The sequence below is a fragment of the Osmerus mordax genome, chromosome 3, assembly GCF_038355195.1.
Source record: "Osmerus mordax isolate fOsmMor3 chromosome 3, fOsmMor3.pri, whole genome shotgun sequence".
In the NCBI taxonomy this organism is placed as follows: domain Eukaryota; kingdom Metazoa; phylum Chordata; class Actinopteri; order Osmeriformes; family Osmeridae; genus Osmerus; species Osmerus mordax.
In genome coordinates this window covers 11,188,185-11,208,117 of record NC_090052.1, presented here as the reverse complement: position 1 = coordinate 11,208,117, position 19,933 = coordinate 11,188,185, and the positions used below count along the sequence as shown (strand labels likewise).

The 19,933-nt window shown below is 42.1% G+C and overlaps 1 protein-coding gene across 1 annotated transcript in view; it reads right to left on the bottom strand.

Annotated features, from left to right (window-relative positions):
- Positions 1–19,453, bottom strand: part of luc7l3 (LUC7-like 3 pre-mRNA splicing factor) — a 28,207-nt gene extending 8,754 nt beyond the window's left edge. Inside the window, exons 1-8 of the mRNA XM_067233104.1 lie at positions 19,031–19,453; positions 18,235–18,301; positions 18,017–18,056; positions 17,745–17,889; positions 17,582–17,656; positions 17,095–17,199; positions 16,496–16,657; positions 2,147–2,487 (exon numbers count right to left, since the gene is read on the bottom strand). Of these exons, the coding sequence (XP_067089205.1) occupies positions 2,147–2,487; positions 16,496–16,657; positions 17,095–17,199; positions 17,582–17,656; positions 17,745–17,889; positions 18,017–18,056; positions 18,235–18,301; positions 19,031–19,129 (1,034 nt within the window). The 5' untranslated portion in view covers positions 19,130–19,453. The remainder of the gene's footprint in view (positions 1–2,146; positions 2,488–16,495; positions 16,658–17,094; positions 17,200–17,581; positions 17,657–17,744; positions 17,890–18,016; positions 18,057–18,234; positions 18,302–19,030) is intronic.
- Positions 19,454–19,933: the final 480 nt, after the last annotated feature.

Below are 19,933 nucleotides of genomic sequence, written 5' to 3'. Positions count from 1 at the left end.
TTTCGTCCCTGGTGATGCTCTGCCAGGCCTCTACTGCAACTGTCTTCAGTTCCTGCTTGTTCTTGGGGCATTTTCCCTTCAGTTTTGTCTTTAGCAAGTGAAATGCATGCTCAATTGGATTTAGGTCAGGTGATTGACTTGGCCATTGCAGAACATTCCACTTCTTTGCCTTAAAAAACTCTTTGGTTGCTTTCGCAGTATGCTTCGGGTCATTGTCCATCTGCACTGTGAAGCGCCGTCCTATGAGTTCTGAAGCATTTGGCTGAATCTGAGCAGATAATATTGCCCGAAACACTTCAGAATTCATCCTACTGCTTTTGTCAGCAGTCACATCATCGATAAATACAAGGGAACCAGTTCCATTGGCAGCCATACATGCCCACGCCATAACACTACCTCCACCATGCTTCACTGATGAGGTGGTATGCTTTGGATCATGAGCAGTTCCTTCCCTTCTCCATACTCTTCTCTTCCCATCATTCTGGTACAAGTTGATCTTGGTCTCATCTGTCCATAGGATGTTGTTCCAGAACTGTACAGGCTCTTTTAGATGTTTTTTGGCAAACTCTAATCTGGTCTTCCTGTTTTTGAGACTCACCAATGGTTTACATCTTGTGGTGAACCCTCTGTATTTACTCTGGTGAAGTCTTCTCTTAATTGTTGACTTTGACACAGATACGCCTACCTCTGGAGAGTGTTCTTGATCTGGCCAACTGTTGTGAAGGGGTTTTTCTTCACCAGGGAAAGAATTCTTCTGTCATCCACCACAGTTGTTTTCCGTGGTCTTCCGGGTCTTTTGGTGTTGCTGAGCTCACCAGTGCGTTCTTTCTTTTTAAGAATGTACCAAACAGTTGATTTGGCCACACCTAATGTTTTTGCTATCTCTCTGATAGGTTTGTTTTGATTTTTCAGCCTAACGATGGCTTGCTTCACTGATGGTGACAGCGCTTTGGACTTCATATTGAGAGTTGACAGCAACAGATTCCAAACACAAATACCATACTTGAAATGAACTCTAGACCTTTTATCTGCTCCTTGTCAATGAAATAACGAACTCCCTTTATGAGGGAATAACATACACCTGGCCATGGAACAGCTGAGCAGCCAATTGTCCAATTACTTTTGGTCCTTTAAAAAGGGGGGGGCCACATATAAAATGTATTGTAATTCCTACACCGTTCACCTGATTTGGATGTAAATACCCTGAAATTAAAGCTGAAAGTCTGCACTTAAAGCACATCTTGATTGTTTCATTTCAAATCCATTGTGGTGGTATACAGAGCCAAAATGATGAAAATTGTGTCAATGTCCAAATACTTATGGACCTAACTGTAATAAACTATTCATTGTGCATTTAAAGTTACTGATTCCTTGTACGTATCTAACACTAATGTGGTGAAACCCTTGAGCTAGTTGGGTTGATACAGCTAATACTGATAGACAAACACTTTCGAAGTAGGTTTTAACTTAAGGCCTCTGAGTCACTTATAGTAGGCAGGGTTTCCAGCAGCACTAAGGCGGCTGCCTAAGCAACACACGCCTGCCGCCTTAAATACGTTGTAAAAAAAAAAAAAAAAAAAAGAAAAAAAAGAAAAAAGAGCGATATCTGCCGTGTTACTCGGTCCTGTTTTCTCCCTTTCATTCCAAACCGTGATCAACGCCAGTCTCCCTTCTCTGCAGAACGCATAAAATAAAAGTCCCCGCAGGCCTTTCCATGCTCTGAAGTAATACCGTAGCCTCTGGGGTTCAGTTTGCATACTGTGATGGTCGTTAAGTCCATATCCATAGTACAAATAAACCGCTGATTAGTGAGAATGCATACTTTAAGGTCGATACCCTGAATAAGCATACGATTTTTACCTACGTCCGAGTTTCATGTCGTTTAGTGCTCGAGGTTACAAGTAACATACTTGCACATTTCCAAATTGGAGTCAGATATTAACGAGTCAATCTCCCTGCCATCTAATCGAATTGATTCACAGCCGGGGACAAACAAGTGTCTCTGTCGAACATAGTATAGAGTACCGTGACATTTCACTGGTATTGGTAACGAGTTACTAGTTAGTGCTAGTGTGTAGACATGGGGTCGGTACTAGTTAGTTCTAGTGTGTAGACATGGGGTTGGTAGTAGTTAGTGCAAGAGTACCTTGTGCATTTGCGCTCCCTCTCCTTGCTCCTGGACCGCCGGCGCTCCCTGGAGCGACTTCTCTTCCTGTCAGACGTCCGGCTGGAGTGGCGGCTGTTGGAGTGGCTCCGCCTCCCTCGCCTCTCCCTCTCCCTGTCACGGTCCCTCTCACGCTCCCGCTCTCTCTCCCGTTCCTTCTCCCGCTCCTTCTCCCGCTCCTTCTCCCGCTCCTTCTCCCGCTCCTTCTCCTCCTCCTCTTTGCGGACCTTCTCCCTCTCCTCTCTCTCTCTCTCCCTGTCCTCCTTCTCCTTCTTGCCCTTGTCCTCTCCCACCGGGTCCTCTGAGCGGCGGCGAAGTTTCTCCTGGATAAGCACAAAATGGCCCCCATGACACCCCGTCAACACCAGTTCTTTGTGCATTCATGACTACTGATACGCTACATGTCAAGTCTGAGAAAATCATCTCAAGACCCTCCATGCCCCACCATGCAGTCTTACTTGAGTGTGAATCACGCATACTGTTGGCCAAGTGACAAAGGTCTGGATCGTGGGTGTCACTAGACCCCTTTTACTGGGGCACGTGCTCTCAAGTTTGTGTTCTAACAATTTACTTTGTCAGTATATTCCTTTAGTCTGATAATCCCATACATGTTTTCATAGTTATTTTAATTATATGCAATGCAGTATCTCCGTCAACACTTGAAGTCTAGGTGTCGGCACGTAATTAGGAATCCAGGTAGGCTATGAAAACATGACAATACTAAACTGCAAATGTTTACTCCTCGACAGGTCTGCAAACGCCAAAACCAAGATTTGTTAAAACGTTTGTTAACCGAGACCGTACAAATCGAGGCGACAAAGCGTTTGCATAGTCCAATTATTACACTAGTATATAAGAAACTAAGATTTTAAATAATACGATCAAACATTATTGGCTCCTGTTGATGGACATTTGAATTTTTGAAGCATGGACAGTGAAGCAGAAAGGAAAGATGAGTTTGAGGGAGGTAAGAATGATAAACTACATTAGGGATGTCAAACTCATTTTCACGGAGGGCCACATCAGCATTACAGGGCAACACACTGCGACAGAAATGGTTGCATTTGCGACCTTTTGAAATGCCATTGCGACTGAAATTTTTAATGGGTCGCAAATGTATCCACTGATTATTTTTGTGCTTACCTTAGGTTTTAGGCAATATGCTATGATTTATTATGAGTATTTGTTAAACAGTAATGTGTATTTTAAGCATACGTTTTAAAACGACGCGCTCTGAACATTCAACACATCAAGTTGCAAGCAGCAATGAGGTGGCCAAGCAGTCAAATGACCCATTAAACATTTTAGACGTCCTCAGAAGAGGGCAACGAGTACACACAGCAAGTTTGGTGTGAATCCATCAAAGATTTGCTGAGATACAACCCAACTTCCTGTTTTCTGGCTTAACAGCACATTTTGATTGGCTGTACTGGGCAAACGGTTTCAAAAATCCAAAAAACGTGATAGCTTTTGTGAGGCTTGGTCTGAAGATGATCTCTTTTTTTCAGTAATTCAAAATGGCGGCCGCATCAATTTGGCTGTTATCACAAGTTATCATCTGTAACACACGGGATGTCCCAAGATATCATAAGACAAAGGAATCCCTTATTAAAGGCAAACAAATCACAGTTATTGGCCAAAACACATTTTTGCTTCCTGCGGCCACGCCCAGTGATCAAGATTTGACATAAATTGGTGAAGCAAAAAAACTTTTTCCTTCAAATTCAAATGGCGGAAAATCTATATAACCGGAAATTGACGCCATAGGGTGTGTTGAACTCGTCTTGATCCAGGGAATCCAATGGTACCTCATTTTTGAAAATCGGTCATACGGTTCAAAAGTTACGTGTTTAACCTGTTTTTTTCGTCCGAACACTGCCCCCTACCCCCCCCTGTTACTACGCACTAAATGTTAATAAATAAAAAATTTTGACTACTACACATGTTACACATCATTGGAAAGCTAAGATTCTTGTGCTTGTAGATATGTAAACCATTTCAAGATCGAGTCACAACAAGAAGTTTAGTCAACGTCTTTGTCCAGTCACCACTTTGGTGTTGTTTACAAAGCCAAACGTCTCTACTTACCCTCAAAGGTTCTGTGTCGTCCAGGTATGCAAACAACACATCAAAACTTGATCTGCGTACATTCCCAAGGGTTCAAAGTATCTAACCATGTAAAGTAATTCGTCCAAATACAATGTTTTACGTTCATGAATAGCCATTATCCTTTGTTTCATTATGCAAGTTAGCCGACGGAAGAAACAACTTGTTCACATAAAAGTGTTCTTTCTCCGGTTAGCAACGGAGAATTTACGATATGGAGGCATCAAAATGTCCGTTGAACCCTCCCCTTTTGATTGACACCTTGTTTGACCCAATAGGAGCTTCCATGCCCCGTTGACAGCCCTCTAAAGCCAATTAGGTCTGTGCGTCCTGCCCCCCCCCCCCCCCCCCCCCCGCCCCCCCCCCCCCCCCCCCCCCCCCTTGTATGTGTCTGTGGAGCCTTCAAAATAAAAGTCGATTGCGCAATATGGTTGAAAGAATCAGTTTTCTTTGTGCGCCAATCCTGGGAATCAGATAAAGCACTCAAATGTGTTCATGCTTCAATTTTTGTGTTTCAGTAATACTAATTAGGGATTTAGCTATTATATATGATAGTTCTAAGTACCACCTTTCATTAGAGATAACAATTATGAAAAATAATACCTTTTATCCTGAGTATTTGACCTTGGTTACAAAGGGTCATTTTGGAGTCTCCAAAAGGCCCTTTTAGAAAATGATTGGATGTACTCTTATAAAAACATGTGTCAAATATGAATATATTGTGGTATTATGTTTGACTTTTGATTTGAATTGGGTAAGGCTTCAACCTGTGGTCCAATTTAGTCTTCCAGCTAATACCTACCACCTCTAGGCCTCTTCAGGCCTCTGTTTTCAAAACAAAATCTAGGCGGAAATAGAAATTTTCACTTTCCTTGTGTTCAAGCTTCTATTACTCAACACTAGTAGGACTGACAGGGGTCCTGACAACAGGGGACATAACTTCAGAGTGTCAGCTTTCAAAAGAGATCATTTACATGCATGTACTCCAAATGGTTCAAGAACAGCTTCCAATTTACTTTGGGTATGCTGTTTAGGCGTTTTCAGGCAAATTTAACAGGATTATGAAAAGGTTAAACACAAGTCCATCTTTGACCAGTTGGTGGCACTAGAATGCTCCAATGGGTGACATAAAAATTGGTGAATATAAAGAGGGGACTGTGCTTAATGAGTGTGCCAAATTTCACAACTTTTTACCATACGGTTCTAGGGGCTGCCCTAGACTCCAATGGCGGAAGAAGATGATTAATAAATATAGCTGCAAGCAGCAATTAGGTGGCCAAGCAGTATTATGACTGAGAAAACATTTTAGACATCCTTAGAACAAGGTTCCGAGTCCATAAACCAAGTTTGGTGTGAATCCATCAAAGATTTGCTGAGATACGACCCAACTTCCTGTTTGATGGCTTAACGGCACATTTTGATTGGCTGTGACAGGAAAAAGGTTTCTAAAATCAAAAAAACATGTTATGGGCGTAGTGAGGCTTGGTCTGAAGATAATCTCTGCTAAATTTGGTGAAGATTGGACAACATTTGTAGGAGGAGTAGAGACAAAACGTTTTTTTTTTCAGAAATTCAAAATGGCGGCCGCATCAATTCGGCTGTGATGATGGGTCACACACGGGACGTCCCAAGATATCATGAGACAAAGGAATCACTTAATAAAGGCAAACAAATCAACAGTTATTGGCCAAAACACATTTTTGCTTCCTGCGGCCACGCCCAGTGATCACATGACACCAAATTGTTTGGACATCCTCAGAAGAGGGTTCCGAGTCATCATACCAAGTTTGGTGTTGATTTCTCTAGGATTGGCTGAGATATGACCCAACTTCCTGTTTGTTGTCTTTGCTGCCGATTTTTATTGGCTGTACCGGACAAACGGTTTTGAAAATCTAAAATCCTTTCGATTTTTTTTGTGAGGGTTGCTGTGACGATGATATGTGCCAATTCTGGGGAAGATTTGACAAAAATTGACAAAACTAAAAAAACTGACGTCATATGGCATGTTGAACTTGTCTCTATTCAGGGAATCCAACGGTACCTAATTTTTGAACATCGGTCATACGGTTCAAAAGTTACGTGTGTAAACACATGTCCAACTTTGAGCAGTTGGTGGCACTAGAGTGCTCCAATGGGAGAAGAAGAGGGGACTGTATTTAAAGAGTGTGCCAAATTTCACAACTTTTTACCATACGGTTCTAAGGGGTGCCATATACTCCAATGGGAGAAGAAGGTGTGTAATAATAAGAAAAGGTAGAAACACAAGTGGTTTCGCGGCTTGGCCACCCATAATGGCCGCGTTTACCAGATTCATTAAGAGCTTCTTAGCTCTTAACAAATCTGGGAAACGCGGCCAATAAGAAGAAGAAAAGGTAAAAACACAACCCTTAGACGCGTACGATCACACCTGTGTGATCAGTTCTGGCTGGGCCCAGGAGCGTACGATCACACAGGTGTGATTAGAACGCGTCCTTAGAACGTCCAGTTTTGTTTATAAACGTCACAATAGAGTCAAACATTAGCCTACGTGTATATTTTAAACATAAGACTCAATTTACTGTGTATTTTGAGAAAGTTTACCTTTATTATCTATATGAAAATGTTCAGACAATGTAGTTTTAGCTAATGTTAGCTAACAGCTAACCAAAAATAACTCACGCTTTTACTCACGCCACCTAGTAAACCATAATATTATCCGTATTCCTTGACTTGGCTATCACGTTCAACATATTTTACTATTGTACAACCAAACATAGATCGAAAATAATATACATTCACAAATATGCATCTAAAACATCCGATATTCGTCTGTCTTTCGTCTCGTATTTACTTGCAGCCATCTTTGATTATTTTGTGTTCCGGCAACAAAGATGAACTTTGATGATGTACCACTTGACCCTGTACACCTCAGTATTTTCTCGTGAGAAGAGTAGGTTATCTCGTTGACCCTTTGACACCCACAATGCATTGAGTACTGATCAAAACAAAAAACATGGCAGCCCACATGATCGGTTATAGCCAAGTTAGCTTGTCAACAGCTACATACGATCCTATACCATATCCGATCACTGTGGATTCACTTATATGAATATTTCAAATTCGGAACAGTAATGACAGTAATAACTTATAACCGTAATTTGCAACAACCTATAAAAACCCCAAACAAACACGTTTCTTAATTTTTTTCCACAGTATTACCTTGAATTTGTTTCAGGCATAGAAAAAGTATTTTTCTTTGGCTCTGTTTTGAGGTTCATGTCCAGGAAAGGGTACAATCACGTCACTCACGTTACATATCAAGGAATATCATTAGCTCAAACATTGAGCCATAAAACATATCACCACTCAAACATGTACAGCATGTTTGAGTTGTGTGATGTACTGGCTATATTTAGGACCTTTACACGGGATCCTCTATGGACATCCAGGATCATGATGGGCTTGGGGTATCTGGGTCTGTTGTCTTGACAAGTCAACTGGCATTTATTGTCATCATACACTTACATTACACAATGAAACGAAACAACATTCTTCCAGGACCTAGACATAACCTAGACAACTACAACAACTAGGTAAATAAAATTGGTCCAACAAGACAAGATGAAATTTGTGACAAATTCCCCAAGACACAAAGAGGTGGGGATACTTCAAGTTCAAGTCTTTTATTGTCAGATGCACAGAACACCACAAGGTCAGACTGGGCACTGAAATTCTTAGGACAAGACAACGCAAGGCAACCTGGCATAACATAACATATAAGTACACAGAACATAGATTACATCTATGATAAGCTAAAATATAGGGAACATCCTAAATAGACAGATACTATACAATGTGAATGTAAACATAACATACTAATACCATATGTGAACATCAGTTATTGAGGTAGCATCCATATGCAAAAATATTGAGTGGAGTCTGATGATGTACAGGTGCGTGTGGGGTGCATGGGTTTGTCCACAATGCGTGTGGCTTTGCGGATGCAGCATTAGGTATAAATGTTTGTGAGGGAGGGAAGAGAGACCCCGACGATCTTCTCGGCTGTCCTCACTATCCTCTGCAGAGTTGCAGGTCGATGCGGTGCAGTTCCCAAACCAGGCCGTGATGCAGCTCCTCGGGATGCTCTCTATAGTCCCTCTATGCAATGTGGTGAAGATGTGGGATGGGAGATGGGCTTTTAGCCACTGCTGGTACACCAAGGAATTAGGTGTTCAACGGTTTAATTTATGTTCAGCAGGGATGGGTTGCTTTGTGCTGACCTTACTTGCTCTGCACACCTGAGAGAAGGCCATGTAGTACTATACATGGACAATTTGTACAGCAGTAAAACCTTCTTTCAACATTTTCTGTCTTTTGGAACGGGGCCTGTGCGGGCCAACATTCACCTGTAAAATTAGAAAGGGAAATGTTCAATATATAGAAAACGGTCAACAGCAGGCAGTCAAGTGGTATGACAAGAGGTGTGTTTATTACCCTATGAAACGTTAGTCATATATTACTGTCTTGTCATCTCAATAGGTTGTTATATTGAATAAGTATAACGTCTGGTTTATTCTACATTTCATCCATCAAGTAGCCCTAGCCTAGATTTTCCAAACGAATTACACTTGCCTCATTTTTGCAATACTTGAACTGTGGCCTGACAATAAATGAGGAATAATAAATGTTCCATCAACACGGAAATGAATGGCAGTAGATGGTAGCAAGAGATCAGAAAACAGCCATCAATTTAGAATGGATGTCTGCATTATTGTGTTTGCTCTAATTAGACTAAACATAGAAAGTTACTACGAGCTAGCTAGCAAAAACATCAGATCGTGGAAATCAACAACAGGTCATGCTTTCATCTCAATATCATGCCACAGGTATGTGTATAACTTGTGAGTATAAATAATCTACTTACCAGAAAGGTTTTCCCAGAAAAGTAGAAGCCAACCAAAAAGGATTGAGGTATCCAAGCAGCATGAGCTTGCTTGATCGTCTTTGGTCGAGGGGTCAGGGAATTATTTTCCAGAGCCTGTGGCTCAACTTGGTTGACAATCAACAGTTTAAAACGAGTACAAAATAATGCAGGTGCATCCAGTCAGACTAACTTGCTAGGATGCATCGTTTTATTTTCCTTACTTATTTTGTGAACACGGGCTGTGTTGCCAACTCAGTAAGTTACAAAATGGATGCCAGCTAGAGAAAACAAAACGATGCATAGCAATCAAGTTAGACTGACTGGATGTATCTGAATTATTGTGTATTCGTTATAGTCCGACCACACAAACAATGTAACATAGCCTAGATAATTAGGAACAGCTAACATTTTTATTGACACTTTACACTACAAGCTAGGTAGTTTGTCAAAAACTGAAAGAGAAATACGTCATGAGAAGGTAGGATAAACAAAATAACCAATGAATTGAGTAGTCGTCACTAATACGGGGTGCAAACTATGTCAATTTCAAATGCGAACCGAGAAGCGCTGAAATTGCCTGGAAATTAATTTAACTTGTGTTATCTTCGGGTCATTCTGACCCATCAGTCATTGTGACCCACCGTCGTATTGCGACAACTTTACCGCATACAAAAACAAAGTGAAGCATTTTCTTTTAACCGTCGGGCTGTCTCAGACTCCCCTCATTGCGAAGGTTAAAAGAAAATGCTATTTATTTGTTTTTGTATTGGGTAAAATTGGGTAAACACAATGATGGTTCGTTGTGAACCTTTGGGTCATGTGACCCGAAGGCAGCACAAGGGTTAATTCGTCATAATCAACCTCTGGAACGTTGAAATTAATAACAATCTCACGCGCCAAAAGAACTCACGCTGTGGGGGCAGTCAAGAAATTTAGAACTTACGTGTCAAAGGGTTAAGTGGCTTCGCCGCTTCGCGGCTTGGCCACCAATAAATCTCATAAGGTCTGCGAAAAAGTAGTATTGCCAGGCAAATGAGGCAATACTTGTTTCAAAAGTAGTATTGCCATGGCAATACTGGCAATACTGACAGCGGCGGCAATGGTTAGAGCTAAGGTACCAAGACGGAGCAATGCACGTGTTCTGTAAATTATGTGGGCCTTCAATTGCAAGACTGTCCAAATTTGTAACAGCGTCAAAACAATTCAAACACGAAACATTGAAGCTTCACAATGACGGTATGAAGCACGCGATGTGTAGAGACGGGTTGGGCCTACATTTCCCGTGATGCAGCAGCACCCCTGACTGCATTTTGGCGATATTTTTCCTTAAGTGTTCAGGGGTCTGCCCATCTGTGCCCCAACCATAACATGTTGAAATTTAAAAGAAATTCATTTTGCACTTAATGTAGGCCTACCAAGTAATTAAAGGTCCCATGGCATGCTGTTTTTGGATGCTTTTATATAGGCCTTAGTGGTCCCCTAATACTGTAACTGGGGAGGTGTCAGGTGGCTGAGCAGTTAGAGAATCGGGCTAGTAATCAGAAGGTTGCCAGTTCGATTCCCGGCTGTGTCAAATGACGTGTCCTTGGGCAAGGCACTTCACCCTACTTGCCTCGGGGGGAATGTCCCTGTACTTACTGTAAGTCGCTCTGGACAAGAGCGTCTGCTAAATGACTAAATGTAACTGAAGTCTCATTCCCGAAATTCAGCCTTGGTGCAGAATGAAAGCCACTACGAGCAGTTTCCTCCAGGATCACAATGACTCGTATTGAGAGACTTGTTGCTCTTGTTGGTTAGTTGTAACGGTTTCAAATTATTGTACTCGCTGTGAAATATTTTACTGTTGATTGTTTTTTCTACAGGTACACTCTTGCACTCTTGTGGGGAGTTTCATGTTGTTCAATTGTAACTTGTTTAACTGCATGCTCTTATGGTTCTTCCCTTTGGCACTTATTTGGTTTTCCACCATGTATGTTTCATGTTTTTGGCTGCTCGCAATGTTTGGGGCTATCTTGTTGTTATGATCGGTGACCTATGCTCTATTGTAAAGCTCTCTCTTGGAAGTCGCTTTGGATAAAAGCGTCTGCTAAATGCATAAATGTAAACTATTACGCCATTCTTATTCAGTGTGAAGTAGTAAGTTAGCTGGTAAATTGATCAAATTACTGCATTATTTTAAAACTATTTTCAAAACAGCTAACTTGATTCGTAACACTGAACATGAATGGGGTTGAACGTTGCAAAATACAATGTTTGGGACTATAGGTCGCAAATGACACGCTTTACTTCTGCCTTCTTCGATTACAATGGAAGTCTATGGAAGTGTCCGAACTCTCTTTTTATATGGCTCTGGGTCTACCTAGCTTTGACTACAAAGCCTTTTAACCCTTGTGCTGCCTTCGGGTCACAGGACCCAAAGGTTCATAACAAACCATCGTTGTGTTTATCCAATTTTACCCAATACAAAAACAAATAAAAATAATTTTCTTTTAACCTTTGCAATGTGGGGGGTCTGAGACAGCCCAACAGTTAAAAGAAAATGCTTCACTTTGTTTTGTATTATAGACTATGTAAGCACGTGGCATGCTTACATAGTCTATAATGTCCCAGTATATTAAGAAAATATTAAATATAACTATATACATGTTTCTTAAACTATTTGTTCTAGTTCTATCAGAGTGAAAGTTGCTAGTTGTCTAGCATTAACTGTTAAGTCAAGAGCATTTTGACCAAAAAATCTATGCAATAAGGGACAAACTACAGAATAGTCCTGGAGGAGTGGCCATCAACACTGAACTTTCCCCTATACCAAGCATGCTTTATGTTGAGGCTCTCACTCACTTTAACCCTATTTCTATGGAAGCGTTCATCGAGCTGATAGACTCCTCGAAACCCACTGCCACTCCAAGCTGCCTTCTCGATCCCCTCCCTGCCAAACTCTGTAGGGAACTTCTCACTATTATTGGACCACGCATGCTTAGTATTATTAATGAATCTATTGTAATTGGCCAAGTCCCCAACGATTTCAAACAAGCTATTATTAAGCCCCTTCTTAAAAAACCAAACCTGGATCCACGATGCCTTAGCAACTACAGGCCAATTTCAAATTTGCCATTTCTCTCCAAAATTTTTGAAAAGGCTCTGGCACAACAGCTCACTGAGCACCTCTCCTCAAATCAGCTTTATAAACCTCTCCAGTCTGGATTTCGTCTCCACCACAGCACTGAAACTGCATTAGCCAAGGTAGTCAATGATCTACTGTTAGCCTCTGACGCGGGTTCTATCTCTGTCCTGGTTCTTCTAGACCTAAGTGCAGCTTTTGACACGGTGGATCATGAGATTCTCTTGGAACGTATGAAGAACTATGTTGGGATTTCTGGTACGTCACTTCAGTGGTTTAGATCGTATCTATCTGATAGATCACATTATGTCCACTATGATGGCTGCTCATCCAGGAGCTCCACTGTAAAATACGGAGTACCACAGGGTTCAGTTCTAGGCCTCTGTTATTTTCACTCTATATGCTGCCTTTAGGAAACATAATTAGAAGCTCTGGGGTAATTTTTCACTGTTATGCAGATGATACTCAGCTATATATGTCTATAAAGTCTGGAGAATTTCCACATGCTATGGAAAAATGTGCTTCTAGGTTGAGCTCTTGGATGACTGCAAATTTCCTTCTTCTAAATTCGGATAAAACCGCGGTTCAAATTTTCGGTCCTAAAAAAATAAATACAGAAAATGTATCCAATCTGATCTTAGACCTAGACGGCGTCAAAGTCTCTCAAAGCCAGCTGGTAAAAGATTTTGGAGTCACAATGGACCCAGACCTTTCGTTTGAGTACCGTATTAAGCAAATTACCAGAACTGCATTTTTCCATCTACGTAATATTGCCAAAATACGAAAATTTCTCTCAAAGGATGATGCTGAAAAACTAATACATGCATTTGTTACATCCCGATTGGACTATTGCAATGTGTTGTTCTCTGGCCTCCCAATTACCCACCTAAAACATTTACAGCGGGTGCAAAATGCTGCTGCTAGACTATTGACCAGAACAAGAAAGTTTGATCACATAACATCTACTCTTGTCTCTCTACACTGGCTCCCTATCCAAGCCAGAGCTGACTTCAAAGTTCTACTACTAACCTACAAATCTCTGCATGGATTGGCACCACTGTACCTCTCCGGTCTCCTTGCACCCTATTGCCCCGCAAGGACACTTAGATCTCAAGATGCCGGCTATCTGGTGGTTCCCAAAATTAAGAAAAAAACAGCTGGAGGTAGGCCGTTCTCGTATAGAGCACCTCTTCTCTGGAACAAATTACCTGTCTCAATTAAGGAGTCTGATACTGTTTCGACATCTAAAATGAGGTTAAAAACGTTATTGTTTAATCAATTCTACGACTGTTAAAGGTAAGTATGTTACTAGTTGGAGGCAACGGGGGACGGGTTGTTTCCATCCTTATTCTATAAGTATAACTTATTTTAGAGTTCTCTTCCCCTGGAACAGATTTCATGTTCCAACCGAGGGGGGCTGTCGCTGTCTTGGTGTGTGGGGCTGCATCAAATACCCCTTTTTTGCTCTGTTAAATTGCTGCACCAGTCCACACTTGACCGGTGGGGATCTCATTCTATTATGACTGTAACTGTTAGCTGCTCCTGGCATTCTCTAATCCCTGCTCTCCTCTCTCTGTCCCCCCCCACACACATCCCTTGTGGTGTGGGGGGTTTGAGTTGTCAGCACCTGCCTGGTCGTCGGTCAGCCAACGCTGAACCTGGTCGCGAGTCTCCCGGTCCTGTCCTACATCTAAAGTTGAACAATGGATTTTGGTGTTTCAAAACCCATCGACACTGTATGACTATGTTTAGCCTGTGTTCTGCTCCTCTCTCTCACCAACCGTCTCTGGAGGAGGGGATCCCTCTCTGAATTGCTCCTCCCAAGGTTTCTTCCATTTTTTCTCCTGTTGAGTTTTTCTGGGAGTTTTTCCTTGTCTTCCTTGAGGGTTTAGGTTGGTTGAGGGGCAGTTCTATGGGCGTATGTGAAGCCCTCTGTGACATGCTTGCGTGTAAAAAGGGCTATACAAATACATTTGGCGTTGTTAGACTTAAAACTGTACTGGGGCACAGGCCCCTATTCATATCCCTTCTTCCAAACGTGTTGCGCACAATGCACTATTAGGCTATAGAAACTCCCCTCGCTTAACCCACTATATAACAGTTCAGGGACGCAAGTTTGATATCAGCTTTGGCAGGGACATCTATAGTTAATGCAATCTTTGTGTTTTCGGTTAAACTGCTTTGATTTTACATGCGTTGAATGGGATATTGGGTTTATTTTTGTCGGGATTATCAACCTTAATTAATGCACTGACTAATAAAGTAAATTGTTAAAACTTGAGATTTTACTGGGACACAGCAGATTTATACTGGGCACGTTTCCCTGTAAAAAGGGTCTAACGACACCCCTGTGTCAAGTTATTTTTAATAAACGAATACAATTTTTTAAAAAACACTGTGCTCCTGAATGTCTTTGTTTGCTCCTAAATTTTTTCATTTAGGAGCACATGTACTCCTTGGTGAAAACATTAGCGTAGAGCCCTGCTTTTAATTCTTGGACAATCTGCTGTTTTTCCTGGACGCTAAATTTGGCATATTTATCTCTGTGTTTGGTGTCAAAATGCCGAGGGAGATTGTACTCTTTAACGACCGACATCGCCTCAAAACACAAAATGCATACCGGTTTTTCTCCTTGAAACACAAACATGATTACGTAAAGGGATCATATAATTTTTTTAATTTATACCATTTTTGAGACTGCTTATCGTTCCGAGTGTTAATCAGGCACAGAGCCAGACGTTTTAAACATGCGGGGATTAGTCCAAACCTAGGACTGGGTCTGATGTGATGCTAGATAGGGACTTCCACAGTAAATGCGAGCGCATTAACTGTGGAAATAATTGTTGACACGGGAAGCAGAAACATGCATCTAGCTTGGCTGAGTACTCTAACCAAGTTCGAGAGCGATACCAACTTGGGTTGAATAACCGAGGACCTTGCCTGAAAATGTGCATGGGGTACGTTTGCAGAACCGGCTGCCTCGGAGTGCTGTCATTCAAACCATGTGCGCCTTCACCCACAGTTAAACTTGGAACTTTGCATTCAACACTGAGGTGTATATACACTGCTTTTTAGAGGCGGGATGTCGTCACTTTGCCGTAACATTATCTAAATGAACTGTGAGAGATGTAGTTTATGGTCAATGCACGCTGTAAAGCAGTGTATACATTTCAATACACCATTTAAGCTCCAGCGGGCCACATAAAATGACGTGGTGCCCGCCTCAGATATGGAATCAATAATTTAATTTGCTAGCGCTAGTTTAGGTCACTACATAAAAAGTTGCCTGCTGCGTGCTAATTACGCACTTGTTCCGGGAGTACAACGGTACTTAGGAATGGTTTGCTGGACCCAATGTTAGTTTCCTCAAGGATCACAATGACTCTTGCTCAGAGTCTTGTTGCTCTTGTTGGTTAGTGGTAACTGATTTAAATTGTTGTACTCGCTGTGAAATATATATATATATATATATATATATATATATATATATATATATATTCTTTTTTTACTGTTGCTTGCTTTTCTACAGATACAATTGCACTTATAGCGATTCATGTTGTTTAATTGTAACTTGTTTAACTACATGCTCTTATGGTTCTTCCCTTTGGCACTTATTTTGGTTGTTCACAATATGTGCTTCATGTTTTGTTTTGGCTACCCGCAATGTTTTGGGGCTATCTTGTTATTATCAGTGACCTATGCACTTTGTAAAGCTCTCTCTTGGAAGTCGCTTTGGATAAAAGTGTATGCTAAATGAATAAATGTAAATGTACGTATTGACTAAAAAGGACTAAAGTTTGGCTTGTTTTGAGTTGTTATTGAAAGTAAACATAATGAGTTTCAAACTTACACCAATTATGTTAACCAGCTAGTTACTAATTTATAGAAACAACACTTCTGCATTTATAAAGTTAGAAAGTGCCCAGCCAGTTTGGCAAGCTAGCAACCACACAACCAGTTTAGCAACATTTTGTGCACACTTCTTGCTTTCAAGACTTTCAAGAAAAGAAAAAGCAGTATGAGTAATGGGGGGCCTGTTCCCCAGAAGAGCTTTTTGTCTAGCAATGTTCCTGAATGTTTCTCAAAGCTATTGATCTTAGTAACCGCTGTGGGGATTGGACTTCTGATTCTCATAAGCCATCCCTGTATACCAATACCCTCGTGGGTCAGGAACAGCGTTGTCAGGTGGTCATGGACTGACCTTGAGCTCCTCCACAGTGGACTTGATCTTGGCGTAGCCCATGTGCTGCTTCCCCATCAGGTGGTCGTCCACACGTGACTGGGCATCACCCACGATGAGGAAGGCGCCGCACACCTCGCAAACCTCCATCTGCTTCTCCTGGGCCGCAAAGCTCTCAATTGTCTGGAACACAAAGCGCACACGTCATAACTGGGGACGCCAACGGTTATGACCAATCACATGGTTGAATATGATGCAGCACTGGCTAGGAAATGGGATCACTTAACAGTACCAGGACTGCCCTATCAAACCGGCACCTTGGCCGTGGCTGTCAACCACTCTCCTACTTTGTGTTACTTGGACTACTGCTGACATTACCAAAAATATTTGAGCTGCACTGAGTGCAGTTTACTTCCAAGTTGATTCCATATACTAGTAAAAATAAATTTTTTAAAGAAACTCCAAGCAGAAAAGCTCAACGCTGCACCAGCCCTGTAGACAGTGCTCAGCACGGCACTTTCTGCAACAAAAAAAAACCAACACTCCTGGTGGGGGGACAACCTAGGGCTTTGTCCCCTTACGTCCGGTCCTGGGTTCGGGGGCTGGAGAGAGGGACTCACCGATGGGGTGGAGCTTAGCAGCTCCCTCTCCTCCTTGAGCTGCTCCACCAATTTCATCATGCCCTGGGCCTCCTCCACCTTCCCCTCGGAGCCCAGCTCCTCAATCTAAAAACAACCAAACAAGCTGAGCTTACACAACAAAAATACATCTGTGTGTACTGTGGGGGGGAGTCAGGTGGCTGAGCGGTTAGGGAAGCGGGCTAGTAATCAGAAGGTTGCCAGTTCGATTCCCGGCCGTGCCAAATGACGTTGTGTCCTTGGGCAAGGCACTTCACCCTATTTGCCTCGGGGAGTATGTCCCTGTACTTACTGTAAGTCGCACTGGATAAGAGCGTCTGCTAAATGACTAAATGTAAATGTACTGTGAGTGGAACTTAAAGACTGCGTGGAAAATGTATGTAGTTATGTGGGTGCCTTCCAAATCTCCACTGTAGGGTATGGTTGTTACCCCTGACCAACTGTAGTCAGTGAGAAACCTAAGTCTTACCTGCATGACCAGGTCCTCAATCTTCTCTGTCAGAACTAATGCCTTCTCCTCATTCTTGCCTGATGGACCAGGTCCCTACAGCAGAAAAGGACACCGAAGAACATGATAGTTTAGGTGTTGAGGTTGGCACGGTAGAACGTCTTGAAAACACCTTGGCACATACCCCTGCATTCTGTTGGGCCTGGGAGAGGGCCAGACGGGCGTGGCCTCTTCGGATCCTCCTCTCCACCTCAGCCAATAGGGACTGCAGGTAGCGCAGGAAGTCTCTCTCATAGCCTTCCTTCATGAACCGTGAGCTCTTCTCATACCTGGACAGCAAGGGGGAAACACATACTATTGAATAACATAGGGAAAGAACACATGTGCAGTGATTTATATGTTGGACTTAAAACACAAACACTAGCTGATTGTGAAAATTATGTGAGCAGCACTTACGTTTTCCTAAGATTTTCATCATGGATTTTTTCGCAGGGGCCTATTAAAGCAAATGTTTCATTTCAGCAACAATTAATTTGTATACCATTTAAAGACATTCAACTTCTCATTTCTTCATAGTTATATTGCAACTTGCCATGCCCACACCTATAAAATAAACTTAAAGTTCAGTGGCCAACATTTTTTTTCCAACAACGAATAGCTAGTCCTTTACTTACCCAAGTCAGACCGTGTGTTTGTAAATAATTCAGCTGGACAGAACCCACAAAGATAGTATCTGCAGACCTAGGAGATACAATTATATAAATGTAATTTCCCTGAAATTACTCCATCACATTTTATAATCACAATCAGTCTATTAAATATATTTTCCTGAGCCTATTATTCGCCTTGAGTAAACATTCGTGACAAGTGAAACCAGGTTACTGGTTGCACCCCCAAAATCCCAAGGTGAAGCATGAGCAGTTTCCACCCAAACAAACATTCATGGCAGTTATTGACGACTGGCTAATCAAGTTAGCTGGACCGAGCTAGCTATTAGGCCTGTTCAGTTGCACCCCCTGCACGTCTCGCGTCGGCTGTTTAATTGTTAATTGAGGCCAAGCAGTCTGTGTAATGTAGGCAGGTCACACGTCAACCCCTAGAGACGAGCTATTTGGGCTGCAGACTAGACTGGTGTTGATATAAATTAAGCCGCACAAGCAAGCAGGAGAACATGCCGTCCTCTGTTGTTGAAGCGCGTAGTGTGTGTCTGGCCGGCTGCGTCGCCAAGCCAAAGCTAGCGAGTGCTAGCACTAGTCTACTATTCTCGAACACTTAACTAGCTTGTAGACACAATACAACAAGTCTAGCAAACACAGACACATTGTGTACATTTTACAGTGTTGGTTCAGATGACATAACTGTTCCATAACGATATTATTAGCCTGCAAACATGTTTAAAGGCTAAGCTTGCTTTGTCACTAGCTAACTGGCACGCATTGCTAGCTAATGATAGCTTTCTAGCTAACTTACTGTCTCGTGGTCCCAGCGGACGTTGCATCGTTTTTCGTCTGGGGCCAAGTTTCTATCTCGGCCCATCAACTCATCGAGTAATTGGGCTGCAGAAAGCATTTTGCCTTAACGGAAAGACCAGAGAATATTTTCTGATTTCACACCATATATGTGTGCAGTGTAAAATCTCCCAGATCGGATTTTAGATCAAAATGGCAGCTGACGCTGAGACGGACACTACAGTGGCTCTACCCAATGTGCACCGGGTGCGTGTATCGTCATGTTTGTGTTAGAAAAATAACGCCACCCACTGCAATGGATGAGTATCCGCGTAAACTGTGTCTAAAGTCTTAGTTTGTACTAATCACAAAAGTTAACTTTGTGTGCATAGTACAATAAAATATATAATATTTCTGAGATAATACGAGCTTTACTTTTAGATAACGAGGAAAGCCTAAAGCGAGACTATCTTGCCCCCCCCCCCCCCCCCCCCCCCACCCCCCCCCCCACCCCCCCCCCCACCCAGCGTTGACACAGAGCGCCTACCATGGCTGCAGGTCCAGATGCTGCTTGTCTATCCCCACTCCCCGTTGCAAGTCACGTGTTTTTGTAAATGTGCTGAGGTTTTTGTCTGTTCCCACACTGTACTCCTCTAGGAGCATTGTCTGGGTGTTGCCTTTTTCTCTCCTCATGTTATACTGTAACTTTCTAGTTGGCGCCGAAAATGGCTTCCGAAAATGGCTCTCCTGCCAAAGTAAATTCCTTGTCTGTGCAAACTTTCATGGCAAATAAAAACCAATTCTGATTCTACTGTTGACGGAGTTTATTTGCATGTCACTACCAGTATTCTACTCAGTTAAAACCGCGTAAGCTTTAGTTTTACGAGGACAGAATATAGCTCTAGTGCTCTTGGTTAATGTTTTC